The following is a 19425-nucleotide window of genomic DNA, read 5'->3' as shown; positions in this document are numbered from 1 at the left end:
CCGGGGACGAGTTGTGTCTGGGGACAGGTTATGGCTGAGGACAGGTTGTACCGGGGACGAGTTGTGTCTGGGGACAAGGATGGCTGAAGGTTTGGGAGCCCATTCAAGTGCCTCAGTAGAGGGATCCATTTTAGGACCCCAACAGAGATATTTAAGATAGTATGAACCTCTAGGCAGATTCATGTCCAGTATCGACACCAAAATGCGACGGGCTCGACTTCTGGGGAAAGAACGTAGCATCGTAACGGAAAAAGCTCTCAAGTGCAAGGGTATGGTCAGTGTCCGACTTGAGGTGCTGTCGTTTCCAGAGATTAAGACGAAAGATCCTACGAAGCTGAAGAGCAATGTGGAGAGGCTGAAGAAAGCATTTCAGGATGAAGGTTGCTGGCGGCTGCCGTTGCCGAATCACATTCCAGCTCAAATCGATAAGCAGAGTCTCGATGCCGCCCTTCAACATTCACAGCGCTCGAGCAAAGAACTTTTTATGGGCCCTCGAGACGAATATCTCGAGCTCGAGTTTCCACCGGGTTACAAGCTCATGTGCCTGGATGGACAGAGCCGCGCTCTTGCTGCCGCGAAGGTTCTTCCTGTCGTGGACCGGAGGTGGATCGTAGATTTATATGCTGCAGGTATGAGATACTTGCTCTCCCACAGCGTGACACGACATTAATATATGGTTGTTAGACCTTACAGAAGAGCTCAGGACGATTCTGGTGGAGGAATACTCGAATGAAGACCGTCTGCATCCTGGAGAGATCTACCGAAAACTTCGGCTGTTTCACCTCCAAAGGGACTTGCGAATCGACAATCAGTGGTTTGAAAAAAGATGCTGGGCACGTTTGTCAGCTCATGGACGCCGCAATGTCAAGCAGCTCCTGCGCCACCGTGAAATAACCGCGGCCTGTGATGCCCTGTTAGACGTTGTCGGGCTTTGGAGCGGTTGGAGAACAAGCACCTGGCACAAGATACTTCCAATGGGGGTTGACGAAGTAAGTTCCACCTTGCCGACCATTTCGGTTCTCACCAATTACTGTAGTGCGTCCTATACTACCTCGATCTCATGAAAGAGTTTTGGTACGGGAGCGTTGGGGTAGAACGGAATGCGATGCAGAAAGTTGACGAAAACAGCGTGAAAGAATTTGAGGGTACCGCCCCTGGGGCATGCAGAGCGGATGCTCGGGATCTATATAGGAAGTTAAAGGCTGGAAAAATCCTCGGAGCTTTCAATGACCAAGATCGTGAAAAGATCTGGGCCGAAGTGTGTGGTCGGACGAAAGATCGCTTGGTCCCATCATTTTTCACCTTCTTCGAGGATTTGAACTGGCTGAAGGGCCCAGCGGACTGCGTCAAACGGTTGATACCTATAACACCCGAGGACACGATCCTCTATGCACTGGAACAGTACGTTTTCACGGGTATCAACCAGCAACCCGGCCAGTGCTTGGTCCAGAAACCGGATCATACTTTCGTTTCTAAACCAGGAACTGAGGCCGATCAAATGAACCTGGGAGTTTTACAGCTATTTCTCATCGCCATGCGTAACCACCTTAACATGCCGGCCGAACCTAAGAAAAAGAATTTACTCGCAAAGCCAAGACCAAAGAAAGCGGATCCCGAGGTCCTACACGAATTTGCCACCCATGCCCACAAGCTAGGCTTTGAGTCCGATGAGATTCGTGCACTGACGGAACTTAGAACGACATCGCGAGCACCGCGAAAGGAGTCAGCGTCATCGGGTTCTGAAGACTCTAATCCACCTATCAGGCGATGCGGCATCCCTTGGAGTTGTCATCACGAACAGGACAAAATAAGCCTCTTTCTGGAACCTTTGTACGCCGTACAGCGTGGGGAGTTTGAAGAGATGACATCTTCATTTGTGCGGCGGTCTGTCATTCTTGCCTTTTTGGAGAAACCAACAAGCCTCTGCTTAAGCGAGGCGACGTCTCACCCTTCCAACCCTACGGCAGATCAAGGGACGATTGGTAAAGTACCTTCATCGAGGCTTGGACAGCCAAATCAGGAGGGTCTGGAGCAGCGTCATGTCGAACAACACCAAGGTCCTCGCAATACCCAGGATCCCTCACAGCAGGGTTTGCAAGCTGGTAACACCGTGGGAGAGTCTGAAAACTTTCCCGCGACCCAGCTTGGCCAGCAAACAGTTACAAGGGAGGGCCAAGTTGAGTCGGAATGGCTGTCCGACGTAGAGATGTCTGATGAAACAGAAGAAGTCCAACATAATACAAAGCAGGACAGACAAGGGGATAGGCGGTTACAGAAGAAGAAAGCACGGCGGTCAAGTAAGCAGAGAAAGACTGCTAAGAAGAAAGGAGCAGTCAGTGCGAAAAAGAGGCAAGACATATTTGACGTGGGAGCAATGCTGCTGAGCGTCGCTGAAGAGAGTAGTATTCAGTCAAAACAACAAGAGGTGCACAGGAAACCGGAAAGTCCGAGCCGAACCACGCAGGTCAAACCTGACGAGTTTAAGGAAGGCAACATCCCTATGCTATTGCAGAACCAATCTTCAACCCCGGATCATAACGAGATCATGGAAGTGGGGCAGTACACAGCGACAGAGCGACAAAGCGAGGATCAAGATATGGTGCAGACAGTGTCAGAGAACGTTGTTCACGAAATCACCACATCAGATATTCTAACACTCCACGGAGAGGTGACTGCGCCAAAGACCATGGCCCCAGCAGAAGCAGAGCGTCGTCGCGAAGTGCAAAAGCAACAAACGGCCGAGCAAACCTTCAGGGAGCCAGATGAGCAACAGATGATGGAGATGACCCAAGACGAGAGATGGGGACGCGAAGGGCAGCATAACACTGAGAAAGAGCAAGGACATCAGGCTACATCGGAGAGGATTGATGAGGCGCAGACAACACCACCGCGAGAGATGGGCCAGGCCCGGGATTCACCCGCTACGGATCAGGTCCTTCCGGATGAAGCGGAACAGGGATGGATTGACAATCAGATCAGGCGTGATAGAGAAGAGTCTCTGTTCGCTCCCGAGCCACTGTCGCCAATAGACGAATCGAAGAAGGCAGAGAAGACAGCACCACAGCATGGTATTGAAAAAGAGAAACAGGAACGCATTCAAGGGAACGATGGGTCCATGAACGATATCGAAGAGCTTCCGCCAATGTTGATCACCGATCAGCAGGGTGAGCTCTCGCCGGCCCAACAGGCAAACGCCGCTATAGAGGAGGTAGAACGCATGTCCACGGCCGAAATGAGGGACTCGGCAGACCGGGAAGCGATCCCAACTCTGCCACAATCCGAGATACTTGGGAGAGGACAAGAGAGGCTCGGAGAGCTGGGTGGACGTGTGAACCATCAAAAGGAGCCTTACGAAGACGAGATCGGACTGGAGCAGAGAAAACGAACGACACCGGATCTGGATTCGGGCCCAGCTATTGAAGGCCCTATACAGGATCTGGATTCCTCACCCATAGTACGAGAATCGCTCCGAAGACGTGTCACTCAGATCAACTTTGGCAGACTGGAGGAATTGGAGAGCCTAGAGCGAGCGCACGAAATGTTGTCTCCCGGACATGATCGGGATAGCGTTCGCGACAGGGAAGAACTCATTGCTCGAGACGATGAGATTGTTCCCGACGTGCAGGAAGAGTTGAGAGGCGATGGCCAAGCGCGATACGAGCCGCCCTCTGGCGAGGGCAACCGAGCAGGAGTGGAGAACACCGAACGGAATATCGACGGCCCGCCACGGGAGCGGGAAAATGAAGAAAGGGCCACGAAAGCGCGGAAGAAAGCGGCGATAAAAGAAGTTGAGAGGCGAAGACAAGAGAGAGTACGGCAACTCAAGAAGGAGAAACCCGAATTGGTGTCGGAGCAAAAGATGATCAGAGAGCGAGCAAGGGATCAACAAGAGAGACAAGTAAAGGAAGACGAAGGCATGCGCCGAAAACGGACCACACAGATCGACTTTGGGAGGCTCGAAGACGTTGTTCATGGGCAACCCAAGCCTAAAGAGAGCGCCAGCCGGCGCCCAATCACAGAAAACGAAACCGTGGGCGGTCCACCTGAGGTTGCCGCGACGGCGAGCCAACAACCAACAAACCCTCCTAACTTGAACACGGACATTCTGCCCAACACACAACAGGTAAGACGACCAACCCTCACACGCAAAGGTCAAAGCTCACATCTTCATAGGAAAATACGGGTGGGGAAAGACCCGAGCGTCAGAAGATTCGTATCCATCTCAAAATGTCTGACTATGGGCTTAGTGGTGAGGACTGGAAAAGTTTTCCCTCGCACGACGTTGACCCCTCTGAACCAGCAGACTTTATGCGATTATTGAGGAAATACACCAGAAAGAACACCGAAAATCCGTGGAATGTCTTCGCTGGGTCCCATATGCTGACTCCCCTGACGAAGTTCGAAGACATCATTAAAGACGGAAACGACACTTTATACATAACTCGAGGGAGCACCATCGATACCTATCTCCATCCTAATTCTCCTGCCGGCAAAAGAATGCGATCTTGAGCGTATAGAAAAGCGATTCTAAAATTCGTCCACAGTTTATCTTCATTTTTCAACTCTTCCTCCCCCCCCCCCCCCCCCCCCCCCCCTCCCCTCCCCCACCAAAAAGAATCTGGTTAATGGCTGAGATGATAGTCCTGGTCATTGCATATCTTCCATGAAGAAGATTGTGAAGAGTAGTCTGACCAACAAGGTAGGGACAGGTGACCGCCAAGTAACGTGGCCTCCCATGTATGGGCATGATGCCTACAGGAAGTAGTTAACCGTCTAGTCGCCGGGCTGATACTCTAGTTCCTCCAGCCTGACTTTCTTGTCTGCCAAGGGACGGACTAGACGTCGCAACCGATCTCGAAGGTCGTTGCTTCCAGACACTGGATTGATCAGTAGGGATCCGAAGTGGGTCAAGTGAGCTTACCCATCACCAACATTTCTCCCCTCTCGCCTGATTCCTCCTGTACCCGTTTGATGTATTTTCCTGCCGCCTCCTCTTTGAAAATCGCTTCGACATCAGCCGGGCCACTGTACGCGATCGCGCGCCTACCACTACCAAATGGCACTCGATCCTGGCTTGCCCAGCGGATGTAGACCGAAATACTGAGAATCTATGCGCCAAGTCAAACCGACGCTTCATGATATAGTTTCGCGTGACTTACCTTCCCCTTGGCCGACTTTTCGTCGCTCTTATCGTCAGTACCGTTATCGACACTGAGTGTGTCACCGACGAGCGCATCATTCAACAAGTCTGCGGCGGCATATCCCAAATCTACTGCAGTTGAGCGTTGTCCTGTGTGAAAAGACGGGCAATCCGATGGTGTGCGTACCTTTTGTCTCCAACTGCCACACTAAATGGATTCGACGAGTGCGAATCTTGCAGGCATTATATCCATGAATGAGGTGCTTCAGGTAAGAAAGGTGCGAGACGACACCAAAGCCATCCGCCATCATTAAGACCGTCTCATAAGTTCCCGCTGGGACAGTAGCACCGTGAGGCCCACTGAACAAAGCTCGATATGAAGTGCCGCCCTCGAGGCTAGAGTCCGAATATCGCAAAAGCTTACGGGTCAGGCCGTCACGTGGTTCCACAAAAATGTCCAAGGATTCTAGACTTTCATCCGACCAGGATGTTATCATGAAAGGGTGGCTCTGTAGGAGGCCAAACCAGGGAATCCATAGGCAGATGTATTGCCCCGGCTTCACCTGGACTGGCGAGGTGAGGCTTACTTGAAGCGTCATAACTTCCTGCTGTATGATGACATGCTCTCTGTTTAACATTTCTTTGATATTGGTGATCTTGACTCTGGCGAACCCGTTCCCGACCACTCCGGTTTGGTACACAACGAGTCCGCATTGGACGAGAACGGTCAGCAAGAATGTACCAATAGTAACGTAAATGTACTTTTGCGGAAGAGAATGGTTCTTCTTCAAGTGGCTCCATATGCTGTAGGCCGCCGTGACAGCCAGGGTCTGATGCAGGCGAAGGAAGAGCTCGTAGAACGGACGGCGAAGTAATGGGTGTGAGAGAGGCACGAGGATGCCCAATGATATTGTCCCCTAATCTTTGTCAATTCTGTCGACCAGCCGCAGGAATCTTTTAGGAAGCATACGATCAGTCCAAAGAGGTTTTCCGAGATCTGCAAGGGAAATGGTTTCTTCTCCACGAGCGCAGTGAGAACGTGGAAGCCCAGCAGGACCGATGACATGAGCCCTAAGGAACGATGAAATCGCCGGTACGTGCGTAATGTGACGCCCAAGAGATCGGCTGGAAAACTCAGATGAGGGCCGGCCATGAGAGGGATCAGGTTGATGAGCGAGAGATCGGCCGCCCGCAGACCGGCCGCCCAGACAGAGCGCACTTTGAAGCAGACACAAAAGACGTTGACCCCACCGTACAGTAGCCCTGCAATGACACCAGCCGGGTGCCACGCCCCAGTCAGCCGGTGACGAATCTGTGGATACACAAAATATTTGAGGGTGAAGGGTACGACTTTCTTCCAACCAAGCAGAAGCCACCGGCGAAAGTTTATGAGAATTAGGAAAAACAACAAGCCGCCCAAACCGATCGCGTAGGCTAGAGTGATATCCATACTGAACGTTAGAAACGATAAAACTGGAATGACAACAAATTTCGGATGGAAAGGCAGTTTCACAGGGGTTAAGAAGCTTGTTGAACGGGGAAAGAGAGTGCAGTTGAAATATAATGAACTGTAGCATAGTATTGAGATGCCAAACCCTCAGAAAGGGAGCCGAGAATGGAACAAGACTCTGAGCAGTTGCGGCCAACTTTAGAATAAAGCAATTGGAGCCAGAACGGGATCTTCTACCCGACAAATCCACCTTCCTCTAACTTGGTGGCAACCTGTAGCCTCTGAATGGGGCAATCGAAGTCACATCTGCCAGCCCTTGGAGATTTCTCGTCCCCCAGGGCCTGCTGAATAATGGATTCTAGCCAGGTCAGGATCAAACCCAGGAGGAACTCTGAGGTCTGTCACTTGCCTTCAACAACATCTCTGCGGAAGTTGCAGACGTCGTCTCAGAAAGGAATTCGACTGCCAGAGAATGGGGGGCCCACCGCCGCAGGTCATCTACTCCGACAGCACCATCAGCTTTGGCATACTTTTGCATCAGCTCCATTGTGATGAAGCTTAGAGCTTCAAGATCTCTCGATCCAGGATTGCTCAGGGGACATGGTCGACAGAGTTCCTGATGTGCTGTGATCTGAACGTCAGCTCAACATAGAGGTTCATGGAGTGATTACGTGCCTATCTTCACCTCGCCAGCGACATTGATGAGGATATTCGAGGTGGTCAGAGAGCCGTGTTCTAGTCCTTTTCTCGCGAGGTACGCAAGCCCGTTGAGGATCTGTCACAGTTAGTCGGTCCACTCAAAAGATGTGAAATTCAAAACCCCCCTGTCCTAAAATGGACGCCAGTTGATCCTCGTCGAGATGTTTCGGAAACCCAGTGAACAGGCTCAGTGACATCGGCATGTGCTCAAAGACAACGTAGAATAACTCGTCATGGAGAAAGATGTCTCTCACGGACACTATGTTCTCATGTTCAACCTGTTGCAACATACGACATTTTTCTTCACCGTTATGTATAGAGAAGCTCCTCACAGCGACGACGTACGGCGTGGGACCCTCCTTTTGAGGAGGAACAATAAAGTCGGCGGACCACGGGTGTCTAACATCGGCCACGTCCACCATGTCGTCGTCTTCTTCGCCAAGCCGTATGCAATGGCTTTTTCTGTATTTTTCCCACGGGGATTGGTGCTTCATGATCAAAGTATTCTCCGTCCCACATCCGAGTGCTGTTGGAGGGTTCAGGGCCTTCGCAACGGTTGCTGAGGGGGGACGATAAGTTCCGTGCGAGAGGGCTCTCGGGAATCCTGCTGCTGGATTAAATCCAGTCCGACGGTGACTGGGAGTTTCACCACCCGTAAGGTGATGATCCTGGTGTGTCACGCTGTGAGAAGGTCCCCTAAACCCTCGGATCGCATCAAAGTCGATGCGAGTCCGGCGATTTGAAGATTTGGATGACATCCCGATAACATGAATGGCTAAAGATCACGCCAGAGCAAACAGTACAATCTTTTAAGTAAGGTATGTGAGCTTTTGAGCAAAATTGAGGCAGAAGCGGTGGTCAATCCCAAGAAACAGGAGACGACGTTCGATTTGGACTACGAAACAGGTGAGGAACGAAGCGGCCAGAGCCGGCATGTGCAGTAATCGCACACCTTCCTCCCGGGGCCCATTTTGGTCCTCGGGGGCCAATTCAGACTTGATGCTGAGCCCAACGGAATGAGGCCCCTTCTGAATCCGAATGGTACAGGCGTTTTCGATTGCAGCTTCGCAATGCAGACAAAGTCCAAAATTTAAGGGACCGCTTCTAGGTTCCACCCTACCTAAAGCTAGCTAAATCAAGACCAACAAATCCACTCTAGATAATCAATCACTAGAAAGGAGGGTTGCCGCCTGTTTGTAACTTACGGTATGAAATTTACAAGCTTAGTTAAAATAGGTTAGTGGGAATTGAGGCTTTAGCGCAGCACCGGGAGTCCTGGACGTTGAGCTGGGATGTATAAATGACGTAGGTCAGTGAAATGATTGGAAAGCAACGTGGAGCTTCGTCAGGTGCAGTGTACTTTCTGGAGAGCTGAAGCAGCACACCTGAGGACAGCGAGCTATCTGAGTGAGCGTACTGCGGTCAATCGGAGCTATGTGACATAGCTTGACAATGGTAGGCCCGAGGTTGGGCCAAAAAAATCTCAAACTTGAACAAAGCCTCCATACTGCAACTAGAGGACCATCCATGCAGCACGGTCGCCAAATGAAAGCCTTTCAACTTAGTCCTCGGCTTCGTCGACGTTGCCCTGCTTCCATCAGTCAGAAGTTTAGAGCGATGTAGACCCTAGAGCTCAATATCTGGCATCATTCAATCCAGAATAACGATTCTTACTGCCAACATGTTGTTGAGGATTCAGTCACTAAGTAGCAGGTTCCTTACAAGGCAGTAAGAAAAGCGGAGCAAGTTCCAATAACAACTCAAACCGCGAGAGTACAGCTAGTCACTTCTGGACGTCAAACTCACTTCTCTTCGGTAAATAGCTGCCAGAGAAACCTGCCGTTAGGATTCATCGAGCCCTGTAATTGAAGCCCACGTGAAAGTGAGGGAAAACCACACAACGGAGACCTATAATCGATACGTCATGTACGAACGAGTAGGATTTCAATAGGGACGCAACAACATATGGACTTTACCAGGTGGAGAAGTGGATGGTCGAGGCCTAAGCGCGTCATTACTGCTTGCATTGCATTTTCGCCCCGGTCCAAAAAAACAGCTCCTAGGAGAGCTTCGACAGTAGTCGCCATCGACTTGGCTGAAACAGCTGTCGTGCCGGGATTGAGGATGACGCATTGATCTAGACCGATACGCCGACCAAGTTGGTTATAGTTGTCGTTGGTAACAGTGTTCTGGCAGATGGTTCCTTCCCAGATGCCTGGAGGAGCTGAGCGTAATAAACTGAAGGGAGGATTGAGGTCTACCTGGAGAGAGCGAGGTTCCTGCGCACCAGCGGCGACAGAGTTCAGCTGTCACTCTAGCATCACCAAGAACAGCAAGCCTGCTATTCGTATTGCTGATCGGAGCTCGGTTAGGCCAAAGAATATCGTTGCCTGTCATTTTCAAGGCCTCGCAACAGATGCGTTTATCGTGAAAAATGTAGCCAATGATGGCTTCACAACGAGTATTATTGTCGAGATATGGGAGAGTCATATTTTCCTGGCTCAATACAGCGCATGGACAGTCAGATTCAGAGTGGTGAGAAGGAAAAATATTGACGACGGGACGTCGACCGAAGATAAAAATGACCCCGCAGTTTTGATAAAGCTCTTGATGACGACAGGACGGGAAGGTGACGCCTGTGATCAGAACTCAAATCGGCCTGTCTGAGAAGAATCGAGCTCTGATTACAAGCTAACCCTCAACGCCGTTATGCTGGTCAGATTTGAAGTTTGTCCGCAGCGCTTCCGTTTTGCAAGTGTAGATGATCGAAACATTCCAACGCTGCTGAAATCTCCATCCTCAGTTTATATCACCGACTCAAAGAAGATAAAACTCCACTCAAGTACGAAAGACGCTTCCCTTCATTCCCAGTGTTTCAACTTTTCAGAAGTCGATGGATGATATCGTCCTAGGACTGTCGAATCTAAAGCTTGATGAAGAGGCCGAGAAATATCTGAACGCCGAGCGAAAGACCTTCCCGGTATCACCACAGAAATACCTGAAAAGCGTGGCTTGTACGTCGTCGGAAAGTCCATACAGTCGTAAATCGTGCAGTGGATGGTCTCAGCGGGACAAATGGTTTGGTTATGAGATACTTTGTCGGAAAGAAGGAACGCTGCTGGCCCGTCAAGTTGCGGGAAAATTCGGTTTCACTTTTCATCCCGATGATCTCGATCAGTGCGGTACGCGAGATCCTGATTACTGGCCTGGGAGATCTCAAGCCTGCCATGCAGAGGCGCAACTAATGGCATACATTTATGACCAAATGAGTCGAACACCGACGACACTGCACCAACCTGTTGCTATTTACACATCTCCTCGACCAGTTTGCGAATACTGTCATGACTTTGCTAAGCATATCTACGTAACGACAGGGGTTCAATTTACCTTCTACCGTGATGGACGGAGAGAGTTGCTAAAATGCAAGCATTGCCAGAACATCATTGAACTTGGCTTTTCCTGCCCCAAAATAACCTGCGCCAGGCTTGATTTGGAGGCAGCCTTCACGACATGCAGGCATGCCCTCATCAACTGGGCGCAATCTTTGGAGGACTTTGCACAGTATCTAGAGCTCGCGGAGCAAGCGTTGTCGTCAGCTTTTGAGAATAGTCATGAAATGCGTCGATTACTATCTTCGCTCTTGGCTTTGAGAGAAACAACACTGGATCTCAGCCGTGTCGTGATCGAGAGCGAAACCACAATGGAGTCTGCGACTCACGCCTTATTGTCAATCTAGGGTCACATTTGTGAAGAAGAGATGGTTTGTGATAAAGAATACAGGTGTTCTTAATTGCTTGTTCGCGCTGACACACACCTTTAATTCTATTCGGCCTACTTAGGTTAAGCTCGATTAGTAGTTAACTAGTCCATAAATGGTGAAGGGTATGTAGTCATGGTACTAATGGCACAGAGAGCCAAGCAGTCATATAATTTCTGTACGACCTATCTACCTTTATAAATAGTGGGCAAGTAGTTACTGTACGTTCGACCGCGGAGAGAGATGGATAGGTTGTCAGGCGAGAGTCCTCCTCTCCACTTCGCTGACAGCTTTCATTCTCGTTCACTACGAGCAGCTGCGCTCTTCAGTTGTATTCCGTCGTACCCTAGACTCTTAGTGCCTGTTATGGTGATTTAGGCGTGGTGGCTGAACCACTGAGGCTCGTATTCCTACTATGTTGTTTTCCTTGGCCACTGAATAATTATGGTCACCTCTAATCCAGCACTCTAAATCTTATGCCATTGCGAGAGTCCTAACTGGAAGATACCTATATTAGGGAATATTGCCATACCTGGGTGGATTACCTCGATCTCCTCCCTACCTATCGTGATCGTGAGTGAAGGTGATGCTGGCGCGGCCTTCAGGGACCGTCGATATATTTTCGGCTGTACGTATAATGGGTCCTAGCGTATATACAAAATCGGGCTATCGTCGTTGTTCGGATTATCTGTCTGGAATTTCTCTGCTGAGTATTCTCTCTAGCCGTCTCGAGCGCTCACCGACGGTGTACTGCTAAGGCACACAGGCAGTCGATCGCCTTCTAAAATCCTACCTAAGTCAATTGCCCGGGTAAAGACCTCCTTCAGTTCGGATACAAATTCAGCGGTCTAATCGTCCTATAGGAGTTCGTACAGCGGAGATACGATTTTGTCATTAATAAGTTGACTAATTGTCTCGGAGATATCTACCTTCTCATCAAGCTGCTCTAATGTCTTCCGCGTAGAAACTTTCCACCTTCGCCGAACATCTTCTCCATATTAAGCCATATGAGAGTATATCTCGATAAAATTTAAGAAATTTCTCGGCTCGCGCCATTGACGCAAAGTAAAAACACGAATTCATCGCTGTGGCGCACAAAGCATTGAATATGAGGTTTTGGACATTGGCTAGACGTAGTACCACTGCGCAATTGGATTGCGCGATCGGTACATTCTCAAAACCTGGTGAAATTTTCGAGAGGCGACTTGACACACCTTTGGAATCTTAGATTGAAGATTGTTAGAGTGCAGAACGGACAGCTCGGTAAAGTATGTAGTCGCAACCCTATCAATGCTACAGTGGACTGGACTGGACTGATTTCATTTACCCTGACCTCTCCCTTATGGGATATGCAGGCTACCACTACTCAAGCTATCTCTTTCTCTCCGTTCGATCGTGACTAAATTACATGCGCGAAGTTTGTGCCTCGTTAAGGCCTATGTTGTACCCTTGGCTGCGCTGCCGGAGCCCGTGACTTGAATCTTTGGGATGGTGGTGTGCGAAAACGGTGTCCTAAATCTGCACCAAAAATGGAAACGAGGATCATTCTCCTTGCTCCACCGTGGGCTGCGCTTACCATGTTAAAAAAACTTTGTGCATAGTGTCTTTGATTGGTACTGTACAGGTACAGCACAGCACTTTCCAAGCCTTTCTACATTTCATAGCGACACTCGCAATCATATAGTTAGTGCCCGGCCCGCACCTTGTAGATTGACTCTTTGTAGTCAACCTCGTTACTCCTAGCGCACCCTAGGATTCGAAGCAAGTATCGTTCTCTACAATGTATCCCATCGAACCTCGTGACGCCCACACAAAACCAAGCCCACCTTAAACGTGATCGACTTGCATTGAGACTGGTTCATGATAAAGGGTTTAGGGATTAACTATATGATGAAACTCTAGACGATTAGCATCGGCCAAGCAAAGGAGCCTCTACCTTCGAGAAGGTACTTAAGCCAGAGTGCTGCTTGTGTGGTAGACTAATTCCAATGCCATATTAAGTAAAATGTGCTCACAGGAGAGGCATTCGTCATTCCGGAATCATTTTCCCATAAGCTGACGTACCCAAGCAACAAGATTTCCTAATTAAACACGTGAAGCTTCTACAAAAGGAGAATCTGTGAAAAGTCCACGGCCCAGCATGGATCTGGTATTTCCGGCTGGGCTGGTAGGCATGGCTGTAGCCAATCATTTATACACCAGCTACAATTAATCACTTACACACCAAGCTGGGACAAGAAGGTAAGCCGAAGAAGGGGTTCGAGGATACTCATGAGAATATGGTCACGTGATATGACCCTCAAGGACCTTGTGGATCTCGTGGATCTCAGGAATCTCCTTGGATATTGAGATACCGGTTGTATTCCTATTGATCATCAGACTCGTTTTACTTACACATCCGCTCTGCGCCACTTGTCAGTTAACACTGATAGAAAGTGACCCCTCGGGATCAGGACCTTGACAGAGGGGGAGAGGGCACCCCACGATTGTTCTGACACAGCTTTATCATTACAACTCGTGGCTCATTCGTACTGTACGATACAGTTTCGTTTGACAGGATACCCGTTTCGCACAGCTGTATACAGTGATATTCTAGGCATATGGAGATTAGATATGTCTGGCACCCTCTGGACTGTGATCCAGTGGGCTTTGCAGCGAATAGCGGCGGCTTGTGGCGCTTTCATTAGACATATTCTTCGAAAGAGAACATTTCCGAGCAGAGTATCACAGTCCGTCTTATTGCGGGCTTGTTTTATGTATAGTTTGCTTACGGATTGACAACATCATTCGTGCTGGCGCATTCTCCCAGTCAATTCAGGGAAGACATTCAGAGCCTCACGACTGATGCTCCAGTTATCGTATTCGAGAAGATGCTCGATAAATTTGGGTGTGAGCTTTCTCATGTTAGTCATCGGGTCATGCATAACGGCTGTGTTGAGATCATGTGGCCAATTAAGCGACCAATTCGGGTTCTTCAGTATTGAGAGCCAATCTCGCATCTGGTGTATCAGGGCATCGCGTAATGGACCTCTGCTTGTACCCATCAGATGTGAATGGTCATTCATAGAGCGTTCATAGGTGTTCCGACTTACATGGGCAGGATCTCGATTGCACCGATATGGGGGATCATGCGCTGAGATGGTGTTGGCTTCATCATATCGGGAATTTTGGCATAGTTTTCCTGCGTTGGTGCTAGTAGCCACTGAATAAACAAGGTTAGTCATGGAAGACACTGCTTTTCTCATGCGTCGTTGCAGCCTACCCGCATCATGAATGTCAGCATATAAGCACTGGCCATGCGAACATAATCATCCAGTATTGGGAGAGCACGACAAACTTCACATGCCCAAGAGGCGCATTCGAAGGTGTCAGTCTCGATACGAGAGCGAAAGAATAATTCAATAGACACTTCGTCGCTGTGGCCGAGGACATCCTTGAATGATGCCCCTGACATGAGCATTTGTCTCGCCCCTTTCACATAGTCTGTGTACATATTACTTAGATAGGAATCGTCTGGAATTATCAGTGGATAAACGAGATGAACAGGAATCCTGAGCGGAGTCATGAGGTCCTCCTGGGCGATGCTTAGGTCCCAAGCATTTCCGGCCTGGTGCTTAGATGGCGACAACCCATAGGACTCGACATAGAAGGAGACTGCAGATCGTAAGGATGTCGCCCAGGACTGTGCGTCGGTCATGATCGCAGAGCTAGAAGTAGGAAAGGACGGTGATAGGCTAGTGATCGAAGGATCGCTTGAGGCCGATGATGCTGAAGTGATTGATATCCGCCGCCGCAAGGGATCACTTTCTGCTCGCTATTAGGAGTGTCAGCACCTGCATATAGCACAGAGAGAAGCCCTTAGCGTATCGATAATGTTCACACAGTTCACGAACACATCCTCTGCTCCCGTCGGGACTGGTGGGGTCCGATTATTGGAACTGCTACATACCTGCCGCTCCTCTTCAGATTCAGTGGGCTGCAAGCGCAGACGCAAGGCAGGATGCCACTTCGAGCGCTCCACATTCAAGGCAACGGCGGCATTTCGGCCGAAACCGTCATGTGAATGTTGTGCTGCAGAATATCTAACCTCGTATTGTTTTCCTCTTGAATAGTCTGCCAATATTTGTCCAAGTAGCCGCTCCCCGTCGGCCGTAGGCAATAACTTCAATTTTGAAAGGAGAGATGCAATATCTCGCGCAGGTTGCTTCTCTTTCCGGAGACTGGACGGTAAGGAACTTTCGCCACTGTTAAGATACGCACTATGTTCGGTTTGTAGTAGAGGTTCCTGGTCGATTGGTACATCAGGTGAAGGTGGAGATTCCTTGCTATGGCTTTGCAGGGGCGAGGTGTTCTCTCTGTCGTCGTCTAAAGCTGTGGGTAACGTTTGCACAGCATCGATCACATCCTGGTTGGATGCGCCGCATCGAATTTGTCCAAGTAGGCTCTGAAATTGTGGGGAAGACCCATCACGTATGCATTCGATCAATCTGTTCAGAGTATTTTGATATGACTTTGATCTGGCCTCCGACCGTTGAAAAGCGGCGCGCCGCCGCAGGTCCAGGGCCAGATCTATCATACAGTCTGTCCCTAATAATTCACAGAGTTGGCAAGGAGGCGGTCCCCCGGTGCATTTTGTCTTGCGCTTTTTGCACGCTTCACATGCTACTGATATTCGAGCAGTGGATCGTCGCTTTCGAGTGCCTGACGTCGATGGTCTAGCGAGTTCCCCTTGCCGCTCCTCGGCAGGCTTGATTTTCCTCGCTTTCGATGATGATGGCATTTCTTCCCACTCCGGTATATCTGTGCTAGATATTTATTAAGCCGTGGTGGGCGGTAAGCTTCGCGCTTTGCAAACGGTGTCGAAAAGGATCGAGTTGTTGGCAGCGGATAAATAGCTGAAGCTAGCAGCAGATGACGTCAGCCGCTAAAGGTGCATTGGAAAAGTGCTCGTCATCAGGGTCGTAGCTAGTTGCTGACACCAAGTGAAGATGTGCCCACCGCTAGACCTTCCGCATTAAGAAGGAGGCGGACTGCTGTTCAATCGTAGGTCTCTCGTCGCAACCACTAGTCCGTGCGCAGAGGGGTAACTGTGTCATAATGGGGGCGACTTTCAGAAGCTATCCCTTCAATCCGGATCGAATCTCGAGGGTGCGGAAGGAGTGCTTGGCAGACCGATTGGCTTGCACTAGCAAATCTCTGAACACCATGAAGTTCCTGCTCAAGTCGAGTTTCCAGTTTCCAGTCTGGATTCGATCTCGTTCACAAAGGAGGCAAATATCTCCCATGCCTTGGCCGCGGAATAAGATGCCGTCGACATAGCTTGAAGATAAATAAGAACCCTGTGTATGTCGCTTACCATTTCAGCTGCTTCAGACGGTAGATGTATAGCATGCATAGCCAGTTCTAAGATCAAGATTGAGCCTGCTTGACAGATATAATGTAGTGTGGACCAGCATGGAAACACCAGAGGGAGTGTCTGCAAATCATCCACACTGAACAGTAGAGCTAGCATCGATCTTGCCGCAGTAATAGCTTCTACTGCCTTCGACTGGTTGAAATCCTGAGAGGGCGAAGATTCATTCCGGATTTTCCGCTCCCAATCGCACAGAAACGGACGATATAACATCATCTGTAGACTATAGATTGACATCGCAAGTTCAAGGTTATGGCGATCGCCCAGTAACCAAGCACCATCTAGGTTTTGTAGGCGTCTGACAACGGTGCTGGCTAATTTCTCGATTTCGAGTTGGAGCAAACTGACACTATGCTGGAATTCGGCCCAATTCGCGGTGAGCCCTCCAGCGTATAATGTTGTACTGATTCGACGAGAGATGCGGCTGACATCAACGCGTCGCGAGAAATGGGTCGAAAGAGATTGGGCAGAAACGTCGGACAGCAGAGGTTGAGGAGTGCCAAAAGCGTGTGGTAAAGATCCCTGCCTCTGGGTTATCAGCGGTGATTCCGAATGGTTTTGAGCTCCCTCCTGTGATATGGTCATTTCTAGACCCGATATCATCGAGGTTGGTCGACCGGTGACTTCGACCAGGAACATCTCCAGATTATACAACGCGTACCAGGTAGATGCCCGATTTCCGCTTATACGAGCCTCGTCCGGACCAGGATGCACTGCCAAATGCATGCCTAATGATACGGCGTGACGTATAGCGTTCCCAACACAGATCCAAGCTCTATTTTGTGTGATTAATGGACAAGCACAACACGAATAAGCAGCTAGGCTATAATCATACCTTGTGATCTGATGATTCATAGTCAAGTCCAACGCTAGAAGACCTAGACCCTCTACCTGTGCAGTCGTGGGATGATCCTGCACCATGCGATGATCGAGTCCTAGTTTCCTTGCACGTGCGTAATACAAGTGGTCTTCTTGACCAGCTGACCTATTAGCGTTACCTTGCATGAGCCATTTTAACCCCAAGGAGAATATCATGTTCGCGATAGCAAGCCAACGGCGTCTGTCGATAAGCGAATAGTCTTCCCGAAGATAGTATGATTGTGACAGTTTTTGAAGGAATTTATCCTTGTCAATGAACGGAAGGGTGGGATACAGCGTGTCAAAGAAAACACCGACCATTGTTATGGCCATGGATGGCCACTAGTACTCATTGACAACGTCTTCGTTGACTGAGAGGAGATCTGCTTGGTCTATATGGTAGCTTAGATCTGCGTCTGCTAGCTATTCATGCGCCTGTGAGTCGAGTTGTCCCCAGTTACAAGTCACATTTTGAAGCATGTGTTCTCGAGCTCTTCGCAGCCAAGAGATTTCGGATAACTTTCCAACGAATCCACTTGCGCCTGCCCCTTGCGCTAGGTGAATGCGGTCGGATGATGTTCCCTGGGAATTTGGGCTCCCGACACTTACAGGGGCCAATTCCTCGCCGTTGATACTCGTTGCGGGTGTCCTTGTACTCCCAGATTGATCATTGTCTGAAAGAGATACCACTGTCTCTGTCATATCGTCCTGTTCCATGTACTGGATAGCATCAGTGTTGAGTAGAAGGCAAACGTAGAAAATATACCTTGATAAGTGGCTGCCCGATTCAAAGATCGTCTGCCTTATTAACGTCGACTTCGTGAACAGATCGAAGAACACTCAACAGCTCGCTCTTTTCACCACGCAATTTCTCGACCAGGTTGGTCAGGCTCTCATTCCTCTGGGTGCTGGTTGCAAGGAGCCTTTGCGTGTAAGCTATATAGAAATGAAGCCAAAGGCGCACAGCCCAGTCACCTGTTTTGCCTTTCTCTTTTGTTGTCACCATAGACGCAATCTTTTTGTACTGTAGCACATGCTCTGCACGGCCAGCTACCCGTGCACTTCTTCTTCCCGAGCTTACATCCCTCACATGCACGAGAAGCCCGGGTTAGGGTTACCATACAGGTGTAGCTCTAGACCCTGGCGAGGGATGGCGGCCTTCGAAGGCTTCATCGATGAAGGTGACTGCATGACAGGTGTCTCGACATCACCCGGCGAGGGGCTGCGGCCTGGCTTAGTGACTGCTTCACCTGTGATAAGCAATATGATTAAAGGAGATGTATCATCTTGGGAGTTTCGCGAAGTCGTACCGGATGCTGTGTCCGAAGATCCCTCTCAGACGTTGAAGCGCTACACAGGCCAGTGCAAAATGAGGTGGGACAAGCTGAATATGTCTTCGATTGCTATGTATCGCAAAAGAGTGGCAGCATCCCAAACCCAGATTCAGACGGACGTCGGTAAAGGCTTGGTGGCTACTATTGGTGGAATGCAGTGCCGACGCTAGACCCTGCTGCTCCGCTTCCAATCTCTTGGCACAAGGGCGCACTCCAATTGTGAATGGTATATTTGACTGTCAGACTTGCAGCTGACTACAATGTTACGGGGAACAAACTCCAAACTAACAAATGATATTTGCCGAAGTAATTGATGCCTGTCATTCAAATGACTTATCCTCTGTACTACACGTCGAGATTCACTAAGTTATCTAAATATTCCTTATGTCTGACAAGATTTCGTGAAATCACGGCATTTGTGACGGGTGGCGAACATGGCTGCCATTAAACAACAAATCTGTCAGACCCGATAAGTCTCCACCCCTAAATTGTAACCGAATAAGCTGCTCTGCATCCCACAACTAGGACACGTTCTCTGCGCTTTGTGGACCCCTGTCAAGATGACTCTGAAGGAAAAGAGTTCCGGAGTCATATCACGTGATATCACATGGTATCACATGGTCCTACATATTGTCCAATGAATTTTTGCTCTGGTTTGGCCTGACGCGAAATCTTAAAATTGACATGTGCTGTTTGGCTGCTAAGGTATTATTTCGGCCTTGAAAATTGTTGAGATTCACATGTCACCGCACCACGCGGTTGTATCTCTCTGCG

The 19425-nt window shown here is 49.4% G+C and overlaps 3 protein-coding genes across 8 annotated transcripts; 1 reads left to right on the top strand and 2 right to left on the bottom strand.

Annotated features, from left to right (window-relative positions):
- Nucleotides 1-10182: 10182 nt before the first annotated feature.
- Nucleotides 10183-11025, top strand: PV10_09164 (uncharacterized protein; the record flags this gene model as incomplete). The annotated part of the gene is made up of 1 exon (XM_016374282.1): nt 10183-11025. The coding sequence occupies one exon, from the start codon at nt 10183-10185 to the stop codon at nt 11023-11025; it is 843 nt and encodes a 280-aa protein (XP_016219553.1).
- Nucleotides 11026-13355: 2330 nt separating this feature from the next.
- Nucleotides 13356-16002, bottom strand: PV10_09163 (uncharacterized protein). Its single transcript, XM_016374281.1, has 4 exons — nt 14996-16002; nt 14309-14860; nt 14139-14248; nt 13356-14076 (listed from the first exon to the last, which is right to left on the bottom strand). Exons 1-4 carry the CDS (start codon nt 15824-15826, stop codon nt 13830-13832), a joined length of 1740 nt encoding a protein of 579 aa, XP_016219552.1. The 5' UTR covers nt 15827-16002; the 3' UTR covers nt 13356-13829.
- A 257-nt stretch (nt 16003-16259) lies between these two features.
- Nucleotides 16260-18765, bottom strand: PV10_09162 (the record flags this gene model as incomplete). Of its 6 annotated transcripts, XM_016374280.1 has the most annotated exons (5): nt 18628-18765; nt 18293-18567; nt 18084-18240; nt 17295-18025; nt 16260-17234 (listed from the first exon to the last, which is right to left on the bottom strand). In XM_016374280.1, exons 4-5 carry the CDS (start codon nt 17648-17650, stop codon nt 16265-16267), a joined length of 1326 nt encoding a protein of 441 aa, XP_016219551.1. In that variant the 5' UTR covers nt 17651-18025; nt 18084-18240; nt 18293-18567; nt 18628-18765. The 6 variants fall into 6 exon arrangements, with proteins under 6 accessions (XP_016219551.1, XP_016219548.1, XP_016219549.1 ...); XM_016374277.1 differs by having other exon boundaries at nt 16265-17234; nt 17295-18037; nt 18084-18567; XM_016374278.1 differs by having other exon boundaries at nt 16265-17234; nt 17295-18240.
- Nucleotides 18766-19425: the final 660 nt, after the last annotated feature.

The sequence above is a fragment of the Exophiala mesophila genome, assembly GCF_000836275.1.
Source record: "Exophiala mesophila strain CBS 40295 unplaced genomic scaffold supercont1.8, whole genome shotgun sequence".
NCBI lineage: Eukaryota > Fungi > Ascomycota > Eurotiomycetes > Chaetothyriales > Herpotrichiellaceae > Exophiala > Exophiala mesophila.
This window is presented reverse-complemented; position numbering and strand designations above follow the sequence as displayed.

Bases quoted from the DNA above. Each gene is read 5' to 3' on its own strand.
- PV10_09163 (XM_016374281.1), bottom strand. From the start codon at position 15,826: ATGCCATCATCATCGAAAGCGAGGAAAATCAAGCCTGCCGAGGAGCGG. The intron at 14,861-14,995 runs GTATGTAGCAGT...CACTCCTAATAG, and splicing joins AATCTGAAGAGGAGCGGCAG to CGAGCAGAAAGTGATCCCTT. The intron at 14,077-14,138 runs GTAAGTCGGAAC...GGGTACAAGCAG, and splicing joins GCAATCGAGATCCTGCCCAT to AGGTCCATTACGCGATGCCC.